This window comes from Microcaecilia unicolor, chromosome 3, assembly GCF_901765095.1.
Source record: "Microcaecilia unicolor chromosome 3, aMicUni1.1, whole genome shotgun sequence".
NCBI classification, from domain to species: Eukaryota; Metazoa; Chordata; class Amphibia; order Gymnophiona; family Siphonopidae; genus Microcaecilia; species Microcaecilia unicolor.
Window position 1 is genome coordinate 480,544,332 of NC_044033.1, and position 20,605 is coordinate 480,564,936.

A 20,605-nucleotide genomic window follows, 5' to 3' on the forward strand; every position below is an offset into this window, starting at 1 on the left:
TCATCCCTCTCCCCTTCAATCTGTTCAAACTTCTGCTGCACAACCTATATATCAGTGTTGCTGTGCTCAAATTAGCCCTCTCCTCAAGTCACTTCATTGTCTCCCTATCCATTTCTACATACAGTTTAAGCTCCTCTTATTGACTTACAAGTACATTCACTCTGCAGCTCCTTGTTACCTCTCCACTCTTATCTCTCCTTACACTCCTCCCTGGGAACTCCGTTCATTAGGTAACTCTCTTTTATTTGTACCCTTCTCCTCCACAGCTAACTCCAGACTCTGTTCCTTTTATCTTACTTCACCCTAAGCCTGGAATAGACTTTCTGAGCCAGTACGTCAAGCTCCATCTCTATCCATCTTTAAATCTAGGCTGAAAACCTACCTTTTTGATGCTGCTTTTAACTCCTAACCCCTATTCACTTGTTCAGTACCCATGTTTTATCATTCCCACCTTAGTAATTCCCTTATTCCATATTTGTCCTGTTTGTACTAATTAGATTGTAAGCTCTGTTGAGCAGGGATTGTCTCTTCATGTTGATGTGTGCAGCACTGCATACATCTAGTAGTGCTATAGAAATGATAAGTAGTAGTAGTAAAGAGGGTCTGATACTATGCCTCAGTAGTGTTTTTAGCTCGTGGTAGAAATCAACTGGCAATAAATGATGAGACGCCCATAGGAATATAATGGGCATCTCAGCATTTACCACCACCTGATTTCTACCACTAGCTAAAAACACTACCATGGCTTAATAGAAAAAAAAATAAATACCATTAATAAAAATATATCAAAATAAAACTGGACACAAACTGTATATGGATTTGTATGAAAAATGACTAAAAATTTGAAAAAAAAGTGCGAATGGAGTTATATACATCAATGCAATTGTAAAAATGATAAACTCATATAGACTTTATGAATCAAAAATGCAATAAAATAGGTTGATAAATACAGATTCTATGGTAAAGATAGGAGTAAAAGATTACATGATTATATATAAAGTGACATCAGACTTGAATGCCTTTACCTGGTCTTTCTTTAATTTTATAGCTGTTTCAAAGATTCAAAATGAAATATCTCCATACCTTAAGGACAAACCAAGGATATAAGCGACCCTGGTGTGTTCTAATATCAGAGGTAGTGAGCTCAGATAATAAACACAGGAGCTCTATGAACAAAAATCAAATACAAATAATAATGAATGATAGATGGCACTGCTTGAACTAATTTTTTTGTGTGTGTGTGCTTTAGGTATCTGGGGACAGAAACCTCAACAGTGAGTGGCATGGCTCTTATGGAAGTGGACTTACTTAGTGGCTTCACTTTGTCTCCAAATGTAATGTCAACAAATAATGCAGTCAAGAAAGTAGAACATGGAAATGGAAAAGTTGTTTTATATTTTGATTCTGTAAGTTGAGAACATTTTTGTAAGCATATTGTAGTGTAATGTGTTCTGTATGTGGATTGCAATCCTGCCATACCTTAGATTTTCAGGCTGTTTATCACTATTCCATTGTAGATAATATAATACTTTTTTTGTTGTTGTTTTTACTGAACCATGTTCACACATGTTTTAGGTTTTTGAAGCAAGTGTGGTATCATATTGATAAAGCAAGTTTGAAAAAAACACAGTGTGCAAACTTAGGGCAGTGGTCGACAAATCCCAGATGCCATACCTGGCAACTAGAAATTTTCTTCTGGCACCTGGGATTTCCTATGCCGTTTACATTTTTTTTTAAATATGCTTTTGCTACAGTCATTGCTGGAACAGGAGCTTCTTCCCCCCCACTATACTGTGAGGCTCTATATGAGTCTGAGTTGCACAGCATAGGAACTCTCATGTTGGTCTCAAGTTGTCATGTCTCATGAGACCAGCATGAGATCTTCTGCACCATGCAGCTCAGACTCGCACAGAGCCATGTGGTGTAGGGAGTTAGAAGCTCCCACTCCAGCAGCAATTGTATTAGTGGCTGCAAAATGGAGGATATGTGGAAAGCTACCAGCTTGTGGGGATAGGAAGAAGGGAGGGGGATTATGGGCTGAGATGCCAACAGCTACATTTGGTTAACCAAGGCTAGAAAACATAAAACTTCAATTTGTAGGTAGTCTTCTGATATACAAAAACAAAGTAGCTGCCAGAAAAGATTTTGGGTTAGATTTACTAAGGTGCGCTACATTAGCACATACTAAAATGCATTATTGTGCATTATTTGCCACAGGTCGTATTTTATGCTAAAGGACATATTTAATATTAATATATGTTAGTGCATGCACAAAGCTGGTAGTATCCCTTTGTGTTTTAAGACCTTTTCTGAATATAAAGTATTTCTAAAAGACTTGTTGAAGGGGACCACTTGGGCCTAGTTATATTTGTGAGTTCTGTATTTGACATACAGAAAATATAAAGCTAAAGCAATAGGCTTAGGTGCAAGCTTTTTTTTTTTTTATTCCCTCTCACCCACCCAATCTTTCACTTCTAGTCTCTTACACGCATTAAGTATGCAGGAGAGACATTTTTCACCACAGGGCTGAACTGAGGATTTTCATCAACAAGTGATAAATCCTCAGTAGTAGATTAATTCTAAGTTATTTGAAGTTCTCCGAGGACAAGCAGGCTGTAATATACTCACAAGTGGGTTGACGTCCGCATCGGCCCGGGAACCGGAATTTTGTCATACCAAAACAAACAAAATCTTTGCTAGAGCCTTCTGGCGTGCGTGCACTGCGCATGCGTGGACTGACTTCCCACCCACCGCACGAGTGCGTACCTCAGTTTCTCTTTTTCCACGATGAGGTGCGGCACGTTCCTCCTGTGCTCCTCGTTCTGGCCCGGAAAAGAGTCTGTAGCGTTTTTTCGTATCCTTTACTTTGTTTTTCAGAAAAAAATTCCTTCTTTAAATCCTCAGTTTTTCTTTTTCCCCATTTTAAAGTTTTCTTTCTTTCTCAACACGGCCGGTTATAGGTTGCGCGGTCGGGTTTCTCCCTATTTTTAGGCTCTTTTTTCTTGACACAGAGTCTTTTGATTTTGCTGGAGCAGTTTTTCCATCCATGTCATTGAAGACACCCAGCAGCTTAAAATGTTGTACTTGGTGCAACCGGACCATCTCAGGTACCGATAGATCGAGGGCGGGACGTGCTGAGAGAGGGAAGCAACGCGAGAGGAGATGAAGACGAACCTGCCTGTTGCATGCCTGCCTCACTGCTGCCTTCACTTCCAGACCGGTTCGCCACGACTTGGGGAGGGCAGGGGAGAGAGGGGACATGCTGGACAGGGAGGGCAGGGGAGGGGAGAGAGAATCGCTGGACATGGAGGGGAGGGCAGGGGAGAAAGGAGAATCGCAACCGGGTAATATTTCAACGGAGTACGGGAGCGGGACCTCAGGAAAAAGGTGCCGGTACGCCGTATGGGCACATACTGGCACAAAAAAAAAGCACTGATCATTCTACAAACATTCTTCCCAAAACTATATGCCCATCCTGGTGAAAGTGCACTTCATACCTTGGACTGAAGGTGAGTCTTGGCCTTCTATCTGGTGTGAACTAAAGCCATAGACAGTCCACCCAGTATTTGTTTCTTTTGATCCCTCTCTTCTTTGTCTTAATATTGAACTATACCATTTGGTGATCACTAGATGTGACATGATCTCCCACCATAACATGAGAAACAACGTCCTAGTTTGTAAGCACTACCTCTGAAACAATTCTTCCTGTAGAGAATCTAAGATACCTTTGCTTCTAGATAACCCTGCAGCAGGGACTCTACAATCAACATCTAGCATATTAAAATCACCTATCAGTAGTACTTCCCCTTTCCTAGCTATTGTAAATTCTATCTATTGGCCCGCTTTGCGCACCAGGAGTACCCTTTTCCAAGGACAAAAGGTCTGCGCTTCCATTATCTGTTGGGCTGCCTGCCTAAATTCTCTTGAAAGTCCATCCCAGTAATATTCCTGGTGTACAACTGACTCTAAGATAAGGCCCATGATCATGGTCTTATGTCTATCAGGATCTAAATGAATCATTAGTTATCTGTGTACCCAAATGTATTCTATTAAAATGTAACAGTATTTTGTACAGGCAATGAGTGTCAATTGTATTTTCTAATTTCGTTGGTAGAATAAAAAGGAAATAAGGAATAGACAGAAATTAAGACAAACATAGTTTTAGGAAGATAAGTATAATTTATTTCTTACCCAAACACAAGTCTTCAAGTTGGTACAAATTACAGATTCAGTCTGACAGCTCACCCCGAGTAGGGTCTTCAGTTCGGTACCGATTCTGGAAGTAACCGGACAGAACTTCGCTGCTTTCAAGGCGTTGGGGACGGACTCCGAAATTAAGCCCAAATCACCCTTCTTTTATACTCTCTTCTCTCAATAGAAGTCTATGGCTGGACCTATTTTGGGACCTGTTTTTTTTCAACTATTTCTCAATTTCTGTGGTTAAACTGTCGTGTCCTGCCATCTGTTGTTCTGTACCCAACTCTTTCCGTTCCAGCTATTGCAAGTTATTTCGCAATTTCCTCTTTTGTCAACATGTTTTTCTCTTCTGCCAGAACATCTTATTCTTAGCATATCAGTTTCACTTCCCCTTTTTCTATTATCTTATGATCTAAGTTTCATCTTATAGAAAGACAAACTCCATTTTAATAAGTGCTACATTCAATTTGTACCTGATTTTGTTCTATAAGGCCATTAGTAGGTTATCAGGCCTAGGCAGTGCTTTTCAGCTGTACAAAGCTATGTAGTTTGGCCTGCCACTATTCCAGTGGATAGATCTTAGGGTAGAACACATATTAACTTGCAGGAAAAGCAAGTCCATGCTCAGCCAGTCATAGATTTTTAAACCTAGCTGGTATTTTTACAGCCTGAGTCCTAAAATCTGGCCTTCCACCCTTTCGGTGGGCATCCAGTGAGGGCCTCTTGCTGTAGTATAATTATACATTCCCCACTTGTCACCCCCTCTGGAGAGGGGTGACACAAAGCTCGTCAAGCTTGTCATCATCCATTCCAGAAGGTGGTAAGCTATCAAACGAGAGGGGGAGTTTTGGTCTTACAAATTGTTAGAAGGTATGGTGCAAGATAGGAAACTTCATTCTCAGGTGATATATTATTTGGGCATATGGAATTCCCTTTATATTACTCAATCCCTTGGGCCTTAATCTTGATGTTACCCCTCTTGAGGCTAACTCAAACCTGTAGTGAGAGAGGTTTTATGAATGGGACAAATCCATGAGTTCATCTGCAAAATCTCATGAAGTATAGGTATGTGGGTAATAGCAATTTCAGGTGGATCATACTAATAAATACTTTCAGGTCTTGCTATGACTTCTATTGCATCTGTTGCATAGTACATGGGGAGATAATCTAATGTATCTATCTCAGTGGTCCTCGGAAGGAACAGTGGTTTTGATTAAGCATTGTTATGGTGGCTCAACAAATATATGGTTAGTACTCAGATTGCAGGCTGTTTTAGGTTGTAGGTATTCAGAATCCTTAAACAAGTATGAGGTTGTCATATCCAGCAAAAAGGGTCAATCCTAGGAAAATTTATATTAACAAAGGTCATGCATGGATATTGACATATGCATAATGACCTGGAAGTATGGGAAGCATTTTATATATCCGTTACCCCACTTGGAGCTTAGTCAAACCTACAGAAAGACATGCAGCTTAAGTAAGCCTATACCAAAGTTAAACAATTGCATAACAGGTTGATACAAGCAGGGTTTATACCTGCATTACATAAACAGAAATAACGGGGAAACTCTTAGAAAAACAATTAGAACAATAAAGGAAATAATAGGAAAATAAAAATAAAACCTTTTCAATATATATAGACAGGATTGCTGCTAAACTGGAAAATAAAACAAAATATGAATCTATAATGTCCATAAACAGCAACAGTTAATCTCAAATGAAGTATCAGTTCTGAACTCTCTTTCATCGATCATGGTTGAGGCGGTGGAAGCGCTGAAGAATCTGGACGGAGATCTGGAAGATCTAACAGGGCTGGATTTTCATGGTTGGCCTGCTGAAGGAAGTGGCTGGTCTTGAGATGGTTAGGCTGGTAACATCAGGTTCTGCGACTGAGTAAACACGTATATCTTTCACATGGACCCAAGACTTGTGGTCCAGTAGTTTGCAAGGTGTAAAGATCATTGCCACAACCTTAGGGGATCTAACATCATTTGGGCCTGGATAGATCTTGAAGACGTATTTATGGTGTACAAACTTGGATCTTTCCATGTCTTTATTCTAGGCATATACCATCAAGTCCATCAAGAGTCAGAGGCTGGCAAAGGAATAAGCAAAATAACTGTATGCCTGAATGATACATTGCTATATCTTGGTGGGCATAATCAGTGTGAATTGAATAAGCAAAAATAATATATAAATGTCAAGAGAAATGAAAGACAATGTAAACATGGAGAAATCAGTGCTAATTAAGTGCAAAAACAAAAGGGAAACCATAAGGGTTAAATAATGAAAAGCCAATTTTCATAAATAGCAATAGTATATATAAAATTATATCTCCTGTTTGGTAGGGGTCAATTGCAACCCTCTTAATACTAGAAATTGGGATGTGCATAATATATCCCCACTTCTGGCTTGCATAACGTGCGAGACAGATTGGTAATTTTAACGAACACATGATCAAAATAACAATGGTTAAGTATATGGAACAAAAAAAGTACAAAAACTAACAATAAAAATTTAGAGATGATGGTAAATGTTCAAGTTATTGATGTATGGAGGGCAATGTGTTGCCATCTATCGCCAATAGATATGGAATCTTCACCTGCGATGACTAACATTCACCAAGGGTTGAGCCCTCAGCTGCAGGAGGCCAGCAGGACTTACGAGCTAGACGATTCAGAAAGAAGGGTAGAGGCCAAAGCTTCTTGCAACTCCAGTAAGTGGAGAGCCTATCTCTTTCGCTCATGGACCAATCGATGTATCTGTTGAAACTCACACTCAATAATGTCTCGTATCTCACACCGGGTAATGTTGGGGTCTGTGCATCTGTCCTTTAATGTAGCGATTCTTTGCTGCAACATAGCCTTCAGATCAGACACATTATCGGGTAGCTCTTCTTTGCTAGCAGTCGTCTCCTCGGTGAGGGACGTCAGCATCAGAGAGGAGGGCCGTGAGGTGTATCCCTACTATGGTGTGTCCCCAAAACAGAAAAGTATCGAAAATGAAAAATTAAAAAAAATTAAAAAAAATTAAAAAATGGAAAAAAAAAAACACTCTGAAGGGTGTAAGATAAAAATAGGCTTAATAAAAAAAAAATAAAAATAAAACCAAATATGATACATCTGAATTGCAGCAAGGCATATTCAGAAGGCAATGCCAGAAAAAGGTTCCTTTAAAAAGACAAATGAAAAAAAACATTCAAAAGTTATTGACCTTCACATAGAGTTTAAGTAACCCTTTTTCAATCAGACAAAGAAGTAGGAAGAAGCATATCGCTTCAAGACAAAATCACCACGTGGCAAGAGTTAGTTGAAGCAAGGTGTTAGTTAAATACACAAAGCATACTGTTTTAAATAGAAAGGAATCAGAAAGTTGAATGCATAATTTTCCTTATTTATGACTGAAAGCTTCACCAATTCTCAATTCAAGAATACTACAAAATCTATGATCAGCGCAAAATGTTCCCCCAAATGGCCAGTTCAAGGGAATATTTCTCGCATTTATTCCATAAAACGGATAATGGTTATTAAATATTGCTTCTTTCTTAGACAAGGAAATAATGAAAAGCTTTCAGATATCACACATACCATAGAGAGATTTCAAAAATGAAGGCTTTATATTCATGAAAAAACTAAAGAAGTGAATGTAAACAGCGTAACAGTTAAAGCAGAAAACATTTTAACAATGAGCAATACACAGCTTTTATTTAAAAGGGATCCCGTATAAAGTAAAATGGCATAAATAAGTCAGTTCAGGTATATATAAAAAAACATAAAATGAATATCCTCTGGGGATCGCTCATCCCTGCAGTTGATAAGAACTCCCCAGGGAAGGTATGCATAGAAACAAATAAATAACTTGCTGACTTAGTTAGGTCATTTGTATGGTACCATAAATATACACTTGCTATTAAACCTAGAGGAATATAAAATAAAGACATGTTACCTGTAATGGAAACAGAAACATCAAACCAACACATATACAGAGAAATGGTTACCGGATACTAAATGAGGAGCCGAGTAGTTTTGAGTAACTGAGAGCAACAAAATCAAATCGTGTTCGGATTACGCCTAGTCATTATGGGGTGGGTAATATTGATCCCTAAATCTGTGGTCACTGCGGACGGTGTTGATCCGGGTTCCATAAGGGAATGACTGCCGTTCAGGGGGATTTTGACGGATCTGCGATTTTCTAAATCTATATGGCTGTGTCTGAAGACATTCAGCAGCATAATGACCGTATTGTTGGCAGCGATAACAGAGCACATCAGGATAGCGATCAGGGCTAGGCCAGGAACGATAGTCTCGTTGTCGCCTAGTATCTCCAAGAGGGCCCCTTGGGGGACCTCGCTGGGGTTGAGAGCGACGACCTCTTTCTTCAGGGTAATCAATTCTACGGTCTGGGCGGTAGGGCCGTGGGCCCTGATTTCGGGTGTTATTGTCATAGCGTTGATCAGCATACATAACAATAACAGGGGGAGAAGTGTTAGGAGTATTGGTATTGGTGTCAGAGCTCTTAGAGGCTCTTTTCTCTTTGAGATCTTCAGTCTGTAGCACCTCCAAGTTAGTGTGTACTGTCTTACGATGTTGGGCTTCATTTTGCTTGCTTTTAATAAGTCGTCTGCAATGATGAAGGATGTGTTCACGAATTTTAGGCCATTTTTCTAATTGGAGACCCACGGTGTTCTCTAACTTAAGTTTAATTTCTGAAGGTAAGGTTCCCTTCAGTAAATGGTAGAATACTGGGAGGGCATTATCAGAGTCAAATTTTTCCTCTGTTTCTTCCTTATAGAGGTCTTGGAGTCTGAGTAAATAGGCCTCAATAGGCTCTGAATCCATTTCCCATCTTTGGGAAGTGATAACCGAAAAGTCTTTAAGGGTCGGATACATGGTCCGGATTTCCTGGAATACTTTGGTCTGAATTTCTGTCAAAGGGTTGCCATCATACTGAGTATCGGTGGCAAATTTTGCATAGCCCGATTGAGTGAATATGTCAGTGATACTAGCGTGTGGGGTTCTGCCCAGGAGCGCTTTCATATCACCTACTGATAGAGTAGTCCCCAGGGTTATGTCCTGTAATTTCTTTAACCAGCGGTTACCTCCCTGTGCAATATCCGGGAGCTGTAGTATGAGGCTATTCAATTCAACAGCTGAAAGTGGGGTGTATTCCGTATGAGGGACACCACCTGACATTTTATTCAGCAGGGGAAAAAGTTTCACTGATTTAAGGAGATCAATCGAGGTGGTTGGGGGAAACTGATTCTCATACTTTTTCCAAACCTGAAGACCTTGGATTAGATAGAGGGTTGTTTTCTGATCCCAAATGGGGGTCGGGGTGGTCATAAATTAGATCTCTTACAAGTGAAAGCTTGTCAGAACGTAAGGATCCTTCACGTGGGAAGAGAGCGGACTGGGGCTGGAGCGCCTCAGACCATCCTGCGAGATTATCAACCCATGGGTGAACGTAATGCCATGAATTCTCATGCAAAGCCACATATTGGGCAGGTGTGCTAGGCGGACTAGATAAGATAGGGTCTGTACTGATATTCAAACTTGTAGGGTGTGGGGAATTGTCAATAACCGCAAGGCAGCGGCTAGATCCTTCATCAGTAAGATAACTGTGAGGATGGCGCTGTCTAGTATGATGAGAAATAACATCATGTTGTTGAGGAAACTCAGATTTTGGTGCAACAGATACCACGGTGTCCGGGGTATCAGGGTGCGGTTGCGTTGTCAGGGACTTGTGTAAGGAACGAAGTCCTTCTGAAACAAACGCGAGGCCATCTCCCATACTAGCCAATGTGTGATCGTATTGTTCTTCCGAGGGGACTGGGGTATTAGGTAACGTGAAACGAGGTGAATCGTCTGCAAGGGAAGGGATTACTTCACTATCTGAAAAAGAGGAGAAATGGAACATCGGAGGAGGCTCGTTTCGAATATCCTCTATGTCCGATTTTGTGGGGAGTTGTTGTTTTAAAACTTCCCATGCTTCGTCTAATGGGGAGAGTCTAACCTTCGGTCGCTCCTTATTAGCTGGTTTGGCTGGGAGTACCAAGGGACGCATTGGCCGTGCACCTAACGTGTCCCATCTAGGAGGAATAGAACACTGAGGTTCTAGAATGGGCATTGAAGGGTTCACTGGAGCAGGGGGTGGTTTAATGAAACCCCGATCATAGAGTTCCTGACAAATAGCCCGTGTCTGTGTAGCAGGACTACATGGAATGAAACCCATCTGTCGTAATTGAGACAGGATAGACTGTAGGGATTCAGCTGGCAAGGGACCAGTTTGGACAGAAGAGTCCAAAGGTAGTGGTGGAGGTGATGTCTGAGTTGTGTGTCCCATATGTGGGTAGGTAGTCGTTTGGGTGGTCATGTGTGAAGTCAACCCGGATCCTAGGCTAGGGTAGGTGGAGGTCTGGGCAGCTACGTCAATTTGACTGATAGCAGGGTACTGGACGGTGGCCGGAACTGATGGGTTCGGGACACAAGGATATTGCTCAATAATGGGAGGGGGTATCTCCATCTCATAGCCTCCAAGAGTACGATATACATGAGGCGGTGGTGGGGTTAGCGTCTGGGTTGTTGCTTGCATCGTTGGAGCAGAGGTAACAGTGGGTAATTGGGCCGAAATCAGGGCTACTGGTTGGGCCACTGGGATTGTTGAAGGGGTTAAAGGCGTCTGAGTTTGTACTGACCCCTGAGATATTGGAATTGAGTTTTTTTGTGATGAGGGAAGAGATAGATCAACAACACCGGCGATGTGCACGGTAGTAGGTGGGTCAAATATCATAGGAGCAGGAGATACTGCAGGCAGCGGGGGTGTCACTGTCTGAGATCCCTGAGAAATCTGTAGCTGAGGATTTGTGTCAGGTTTATCACAATATCCTGGGGGTATTGGGGTATATCCCACTGCACATGGTAACAACTTGGTAGTACTTGCAGCAGTAGCAGCATCATAAGGTGGTGGAGCTGTAGGTGCTACAGGATCTTGATAGGGGGCTTGATCGGTATCTGACTTACCCAGAGCTCTATCGTGCTGGTTTCGTGCAATAAGTATGAATTTGTTAATGGCAGCTAAATGTTTATCCCTAGATTTTCCCGTTTTGTTGGACTCATTGTAGCAGACCAAGGCTTGGAGTTTGCCCTGATCAAATGAGCCCCTTGATGGCCATTCCAGTCCTTGATCCTTAGCGGACCAAGCGGTATGCCAGGTTTGACATAACCGGGTAAGTTCTTTTCTATCAGCGGGAAAGAAATTAAGGACTCTTTCCAAGGGAGTAGGGGACGAGGAAGTGGGCATAGTGGGATCAGAAATAGGGGGAAGACAATTCACATAGGAACTCATAGAAGAGTGTATTCAATATAATGCAATATCTACAAGTGAGATGGTTCAAATCAAAATGCTGAGGTCTATAACAGGGGCAACTAAACAAAACCATGCACGGGAAAATTATCTAAACAAAAGAACATGCATCATGCGTATAACAAAAACACTTATACTCACGCGTCTTCAAGAGCGTCCCATTGGCGGAACCTAAAACATAAATTACTAATTGGCGGAAAGCTCAATGCTTTTGCCGCAGGTTATATTAACAAAGAAATGATAGCCATGAACATGAGAATAGTGCAGGAGTCAGTTGTGTCACTTACTATATATAACCTACTCTAAAAATACTGCCCTCCAGAGTATGCTTCTATAGAAATTGACCATGGGATAACACTCGCCATGAATTTTGACATGGGATAACACTCGCCATGTGATGGGACTACACTCGCCTGGGATCGCACATGGGATAACACTCGCCATGAATTTGGATATGGGATAACACTCGCCATATTGAAAACCCCAAAAGTGGGGGAAGCAAAAACTCCAAAAAAAGATTTTAGCGAACAGCGAAAATAAGTTCTCTAAAATTAAAGGGCAGCGATCTAATTGGTTTTCGCCGGTTAGAAATATGGGAATACACTCGCCATATATGGGAATACACTCGCCATTTTGTCGCTAACCCCCAATAGATGCTTAAATATTCGTCTAGAAGAGAACAAAAATTTAGGGCCCCAGTCAACCTGTCTAAATTTGCAACTAAAGGATTTTAGACGTCTCTGTATATCCCCAGCGCGCATCTGTACCGGTAACTTCTATATGGGCAATAGTCCAATTCAGTGAATGCAGGCCATTCCAAAAATAGAATGGGGTTCTGCTTAAAATCTAATAATTGCGATACCGTCATCCACCTTCGATGGATGTAAGCCCCAGGCATCGATATCAAACCCAATAGTTATAGCGTGACACTGGTATATAAGAAAGTATAGTATGTTCCAGGGAAAAGCCCCTGAAAATTACTATAGAAGTGGTAGAAAAATAGAGAGAAAGACGAAATATTCCAAGGCAAAACAAAACAAATGTAAGCTCTTCGGGGAAGGCACAGTCACAAAAAAGTCATTAGTTGGAACACATTAGCCAGAACTAAAAATGCCAAAGACATCACTTGTCATGCAGCAATGGAAAATAGAATTTTCCATCCAACAAGCCAGTGAAAGGAAACACCGATTTCAACAAAAGGCAAGAAAATGTATATTAACAAAGACATATTAAATATAAGAGAAGCATATAAATCAATAAATTTTGAAACAGGACACCAGAATCGTGGTGTAAAGATGACAAGCTCATACCCATAAATATACACTCAGAAAAGGGACATAGTAAATAAAATAAACCCGAATGCAATGGCAGGAAGCTTTTGTGGCTAAACAGGTGAAAGGGGAAAAAGAACAAATTAAAACATGTGATTCTTACATCAAGAACTTCCAATGATACGGCATAAAACATACATACTAGTCAGTGACTGAAATGATATGTCTAAATGATGACAAACAGAACAGCTGCAGCATTAGAAGGAAAGAGAAGGTTGGGTTATAAAGGACCAACAGGAAATAACTGAAGTGAAACAACGCTGTATTCTCATGGCACGCAGCCATCATCTTCTCAACCGGAAAGGTAAAACTTATTTTATATGCATATCTATTAATGTAAAAGCAAAGAAATGTTTCTCTATAGTTCAGAATACTTCCACTATCATATAAGTTATATAAGGGGTTATCTAACTGTTAATGTAACAATAATCCATTGTAATTTCATGTGACTTTCTGTGTTGCATCCTAGTTCATATCAAACTTGTTATAAAGACTTACACAATTTAACTCTTTATAGAACCATATTATTTAAAAGCGATTGTCATTCTCAGGACGTGGAAATATTCATCCGGAAACATTATAACATAAGTCATTACTGCAAGTGTTTAAAATAAGCCAGTGCAGGCTGTATGCACTCGGAGGACGAAAACCACAACGCAAACGAGGAAGTGCAGTATTTCCTGTAGATAACGTTATAATATAGTCAGGCTCACCGATGATTAAAAAGTATTAAAAAGCATCCTAAAAAAACTAACACGATAGTACGGTGCAGGGGCTGTAGCTTATATTTCTTTTAAACGAGTACGCCATTAAAACAGAGCACAAGAAACCAAAACTATATGAGTATCGGAGATCAAAAGCATATGAGAATATTATCTAAAGGGTGTATAAGATCCCCTCATATCTAGGGCAGTATAATACAAACAGATAGGAAAATAAATGACAAACCTTAAGCATTATTAATTGAAAGTATAACATTGTCCCAAAACAAATTGTGAATTAAAAGGGTGTGATAACAGCTACTAGGACAAGTACAAATTTAAAATTACAACTGAAAAATAAAAAGGAATACATTTCACAGTAGCAACTATACAGGAGCAATTAACAAGGACAAGGCAATAGAATAGCGACTATGAAATAACATTAGTTATATTTTATTTGACACCCAGTGGATTAAACACGCAAAAGCAATAAAAAAGTGAGTAATGCAAACCGGAAGATGGCCGTATACTATGATAGCCAGCCATAAATTATAGTATAAAGTACTGACAGTACATGAAGGAGAAGAGCATGCTTCTGAAGTCCAGATAGCTTAGAAAAACAAGTCACAGAGACAGGGGACAGGAGAATGCTGTATAATGGACAAGAGACCTTTTGCAAGGAGAAAGTATAGGTGGAAGTGAGATAAGTTTAACAGTCTTACAGCCAAAGCTGTGACAGGAGTGAGGGGGTACAGAAAAAGTGACAAATTCACTCTGAGAAGCAGTAACAACGGCAGCTTACTGTCAGGATCGGTGCAGGACTTTTAGGACTTTTAGCAAAGACAAAATACAAAGGTAGAAGACTTAGAGCGTAGTAATAGTTACATATATAGTGAGTATGACAGAAAGGTGTCGAAAGTGGCAGAGACGGGATTAATGCAGAGAAAAGTAAACCCGGAAGTGTAGCTAAAAGTGGCTACGGGGAAACTATGCACTTATATTCAAAGTCAGATAAATTATCTGTGGTTTCCTGTAGTTTCCGGTAGCTATAGAATTATTTAGAGTCAGATCAGGACTAGCAATCATTTGGAAAAAGCACATAAGTTATTGTTCTGTCAGTTTCCAGCTATACGGCCCTTGTACTGAAATGCTTTTACAGCTCTGAATATGGTTCCTTAATAAGGCTGTGTTATAACATATTGAATCAAGCAGTCCAAATACAATGCTTAATGATGACGAACAGAACAGGCTTAGCATTTGAGGGAAGGGGGGGTGAAAAGTTACCGTTCTATCCATAGGCAGAAAACACATATCTGTGAATAAGATTCCGTTTCAGCATGGCTAGGAAGTCAGCACAGTCTGAGGAAACATTGTGGTTAAGATATATACGGGTTTACAGAAGATTGTTAAAAGGATTTAATGTTGATGCAGATGTTAAAGGAAAAGGAAAATAAAAACCAGAAGGGAAGTGTGCTTCCTGTGCTTAATTTGAGTTTAGTGCTCACTGCAAGCATCGGACATTACGGCTACTGAAAATAGGACTAAACAGCACATAAAAACTTTATGCTGGTATAATTAATCAGGATAGGATTTTATCAAATCAAACATATAGAAGTTCTTAGAAACTATTATGTAAGGAAGCAGGGAGTTAATGTGTGAGGAAGTATGACAAATCTAACTACGTTGCTATTTTACTTGCTCAGATAGACCGCCGTAATCATTCTGTGTTCATATAAAAGCTGTCAATTCTACACTTGATACGGCAACTCCTTCAAAGCAAAAAAATTTTTAATGTCTTCTACTGTGTCTTTAAAATAACGGCAATCTAAATTTCCTTACTACCAGTATATCACTTGATTCTGTAAAGTAAGGGTTAATTTTTAGTTTCCGGACTAAGGCTTCCTAGACGATTACAACTGAATTTATGTGCTAAGAAGTATTTTGTTTTGGCATTCTCTTGAGCCTTCCTCTGTTATAGAAGCTGAACAATCAAACTTAGCACAATTGAAAACCCATTTTTAGAAGGAAAATGCATTAAAAGGGCAGACACTATAGCATTATATCCAAAGGGTTAGAAAGTAAAGGTCAAGGGATGAACGAAAACTGTGACATAATCATAAAGATATAAGCGAGGAAGTAGAGAGAAAGAAAGGCATTCGAGACAGCTTCATTTCTCTTAAGAGAGGTCTGGCGACCATCAAAATCTAAGAAGGAATTCATTACACGCATTTATAAATGGAGAAGCTAAGGATATAGAAAAATGTGACTCGGGCAGAAATAAATCCCAAAAGCAGTGAGAAAGCAGTGGCGTGAGACACTAGAGAGGAAATCCTGGGTCTTACTGAGTGCAAGATCTACAGACAGATAGACATGAAAGCAGAACAGGAAAAAAAAAAACAATGGACGGCCCTAAAACACAGGGACAGTTGCCTTGAGAGGAGGACAAAGAATAAGGAGAGATGGAGATAACACAGGGATGGCTAGGAAAGCAGGAATAAAAAAATGAGCAGCATAGCACATGCAGAAAACTATAGTAGGGAGAAAGGTTAGTGGGATATAGGTTAAACTGGCATAAGGTTAAAAACACCAGCTTCTTAACGGCAAAACAAATTTTGTGGTTTCATATGTAGCTTGCATCCGGAAATGCTACAAGTATAGGAAATATATGCATATTAATCATGTCACATAAAGACAATGGCAAAAACCAAATACCGGAGTGAAAACCACCCTCTTTTGACTGGACCATAACAGAACAAAAACCTAAGGGGGGGCCACGCATGCAAGTACGGATTATTAGGTAAATGTTCCCTTAATTAATCCTATAAGTAAAAGTAATTAGAAAAACCATTATACAGATGTAGTTTAACTGTAATGGCAGGAAACCAAATCATATTACAAAAGGATGTACCGCAATAGTAACAAAAGGGTTTTAGAGCAAAGCTGTAAAAAGACAGAATCTGAAATGTAAGGGTTTCTGTAACAGAGAGGAAATAGAGAGAGAAAGGAAGCTAAGCGAGCCATGTGTGGTCACACAGAAAAGTCAAGGTTAAAAATGCAGAACCACATTGTGGGTTGCGATAAGATCTACCAGTCTGTGTTTTGCAGCATAAAAAATTATAGAGGGAAAACGAAACCCGTCTCTAAGTTCAACTGTTCAAAGTGTCAGAAAACGGGGGAAGGGAAGAAGAAAAGATAATACAGCAATTCACAGAGACAGTGCGGGACAATTTCTTACAAGGTAGAAGCAGAATCGGAGGTTTAAGTGCAGCGCTGAGAAAAAGAGCGATTAGGTGCAGAAAAGACGCAGACCGGAATGATGTCAGAGAACTGCAGTGAGAGAGAACAGGGATCAGAGTAAGTACGAAGAGAGCCAGAATAGGCAAGTGAGACGAAAAGGAGGGGGGTAATAAAAACAGGGCAATAGGGGAGGGCAATCAGGACAGAGAGATATCCTAGTTGAGAGCGCAGGACATACAGGAGGGCAGATGGAGTGTACTGTCCAAGAACTGCAATGAGCAGTGAATGAGGGCTTGGACAGAGGTAGGAAAGGGAGAAGGATGGAGAGGATGGGAATAGGAATTGGAAGCAACAGAAAAACGGCCAAAATCAAAGGATCATTAGGCAAGAATGCCAGCATAAAGACTGATCCAAAGAATTGAGCGTGAAAAATACTCACAGCATAAACACGATCGCAGTCTCCTGGCCGCGTAATTATGCGCCAATCATACACCAAACGTTCACGTGCACACACCTCACAAATCAAAAGGAAGGACAGAAGAGAGGGGCAGAAAAAGAACAGAGAAGAAAATGGAAAGACAGGAAAGAAATTTTTGAACACATAGATTAATCCCCTCTGTGTGCAAAAATTAGCGCGGGCGGGCAAAAGGTCAGTGTTATCAGCGATCGGGGGTCACCAAATGTAAATTCTATCTATTGGCCCGCTTTGCGCACCAGGAGTACCCTTTTCCAAGGACAAAAGGTCTGCGCTTCCATTATCTGTTGGGCTGCCTGCCTAAATTCTCTTGAAAGTCCATCCCAGTAATATTCCTGGTGTACAACTGACTCTAAGATAAGGCCCATGATCATGGTCTTATGTCTATCAGGATCTAAATGAATCATTAGTTATCTGTGTACCCAAATGTATTCTATTAAAATGTAACAGTATTTTGTACAGGCAATGAGTGTCAATTGTATTTTCTAATTTCGTTGGTAGAATAAAAAGGAAATAAGGAATAGACAGAAATTAAGACAAACATAGTTTTAGGAAGATAAGTATAATTTATTTCTTACCCAAACACAAGTCTTCAAGTTGGTACAAATTACAGATTCAGTCTGACAGCTCACCCCGAGTAGGGTCTTCAGTTCGGTACCGATTCTGGAAGTAACCGGACAGAACTTCGCTGCTTTCAAGGCGTTGGGGACGGACTCCGAAATTAAGCCCAAATCACCCTTCTTTTATACTCTCTTCTCTCAATAGAAGTCTATGGCTGGACCTATTTTGGGACCTGTTTTTTTTCAACTATTTCTCAATTTCTGTGGTTAAACTGTCGTGTCCTGCCATCTGTTGTTCTGTACCCAACTCTTTCCGTTCCAGCTATTGCAAGTTATTTCGCAATTTCCTCTTTTGTCAACATGTTTTTCTCTTCTGCCAGAACATCTTATTCTTAGCATATCAGTTTCACTTCCCCTTTTTCTATTATCTTATGATCTAAGTTTCATCTTATAGAAAGACAAACTCCATTTTAATAAGTGCTACATTCAATTTGTACCTGATTTTGTTCTATAAGGCCATTAGTAGGTTATCAGGCCTAGGCAGTGCTTTTCAGCTGTACAAAGCTATGTAGTTTGGCCTGCCACTATTCCAGTGGATAGATCTTAGGGTAGAACACATATTAACTTGCAGGAAAAGCAAGTCCATGCTCAGCCAGTCATAGATTTTTAAACCTAGCTGGTATTTTTACAGCCTGAGTCCTAAAATCTGGCCTTCCACCCTTTCGGTGGGCATCCAGTGAGGGCCTCTTGCTGTAGTATAATTATACACTATCTTGTGGATATCTTCTTTACATATATATATATATATATATATATATATATATATATATATATATATATATATATTTCAAATAATTTACAAGTTCAAAAACATTTGTGCAAGAAATACAGAGCTCAATCAATATAATAAAAAAAAGAAGAATTATACCATATACCCAAGGGAAAATTGTGGATATCCACAATTAAGTCTCTGTCCATTTCTTCTAACTCTGAAGGTGACCTGTATATTACACCAATTTAAATACATTTTCCTTCCCCTCTTACCACAGCACTTCTTCCTTGCCTCATATGTTCTGCAGTTCTGTCACTTTAACATCATTTTTAAAATATAATGCCACTACTTCATCCTTTTTTCCTACCCTGTCCTTCCTGAATAGATTATAGCCAGGTGTAAGTATACCCCAGTCATGGTTCTCCATGAACCATATCTCTGAGACCGCCACTAAATCCAAATCGGCTTCTATCATTGCAACCTCTAGATCTAAACATTTGTTTCCCATACTATGGGCACTGGTAAGGCTCTCCAGATGTTACCCTTCCCCCACCCCCCTTTCTATAAGGATATTTGATGTCTTACTTTCCTGAGGATTGTCAATGACTTTTGGGGCCTTTCTCACCTAACCCCAGTACATTAAGTCTAAAGCCCTCTTTAGTACTTTAGCCAGTCTGTTACTGAAGACACTTTGTCCCTTTCTTGAAAGATAGACACCATCACCGTTCAGTAGCTCTTGGAAAATCATCCAGTGGTCAAGGAAACTGAAGCGCTCGCGTTGGCACCATCCACACAGCAATTACTTTCAGGATGCGAGTTCCTTCATTCGGCCTTTACCTTTGACAGGAAGGATTGATGAGAACACCGCCTCTGCACTTTAGGTGCATCAACTTCACCATGAAGTCACGTTTGATATGTTCAGTAGCATTCCTAGCAGTATCATTTGTGCCAACATGGATGAGCAGCACTGGATAGACAAGCAGACATGATAGAAGAAATGATTAAGCACTCAGGGGTCGATGCACAAAACTTGCCATATTAGGAACATCCGATTTTGACTGGTTTTATCTAGTTTAGCGTGCATCTTATTTAGTGAGTAATGCACAAAGGGGTTCTGCGTCCGAATACCAATCATGGCAGCAGGCAACGATAATCCTGTGCAAATGTATTACAACAAGCTGATTGTTATTAAAATGGTCATTCTGAGTGATGTACAGATGTTTCTGAGTGATTCACAGAAAGGAGCACCTACCTTTAACACGCAAAATTTTCCATGAGGTCTGGAGCTGTAGTTATGTGAGGGCGACCACTGGGAGAAGCACTCTGCTTGCATTTTACAATAGCAAAACTTGTCTGAGAGCAGAGAACTGCTTAGAGGGGTGGAGAAACAAGCTGGGGGGGGGGGGAGCGGGCTTTCATCAAGGAGATGTTTTTTTTTTTTTCAATTGTAAATTGTTCTGATGCTGGCTCCACCTTCAGCTTACTTGCCTTTCCTCAGACTGCCCCCATGATTTCGCTTGGGAATTTCCTCCTTGCTGAAGCCCTACCCCCAGCTGACATCATAGGGGCTTCCCCCAACCGATTGGCTGCCTGCTTGTTTCTCCGCCCCCTCCCAACTGACATCATAAGAACAGACAGCCAATTATCTGGCGAAAGCCCCTTTAATGTCAGCTGGGGGGGGGGGGCAGAGAAACAAGCAGACAGCCAGTCGACTGTCAGCTGGGGGTGAGGCTTTCAGCGAGGAGAATCCCAAGCAAAATCATGGAGGCAGTCTGAGCAGTGTTGCCAGGTGGAAAATTTTTTTCCCACCCAAACGAGCCCAAATCCAGCCCAAAACCCGCCCAAACTCAAACCCCGCCCCTGACACCCCCACCCCCGCGTCATCACCCCCGCCGTCATCAACCCCGCCATCACCGGCCCCGCCTCCCCCGTCACCGGCCCCGCCCAACACGTCACTAACCCCGCCCAAA

The 20,605-nt window shown here is 40.6% G+C and overlaps 1 protein-coding gene across 1 annotated transcript in view; it reads left to right on the forward strand.

Moving 5' to 3' along the window:
• CD109 (CD109 molecule) overlaps positions 1-20,605 on the forward strand; it is a 538,537-nt gene that overhangs the window by 506,273 nt on the left and 11,659 nt on the right. The window contains exon 31 of the mRNA XM_030199046.1: positions 1,250-1,406. Within this exon, the coding sequence (XP_030054906.1) occupies positions 1,250-1,406 (157 nt within the window). The remainder of the gene's footprint in view (positions 1-1,249; positions 1,407-20,605) is intronic.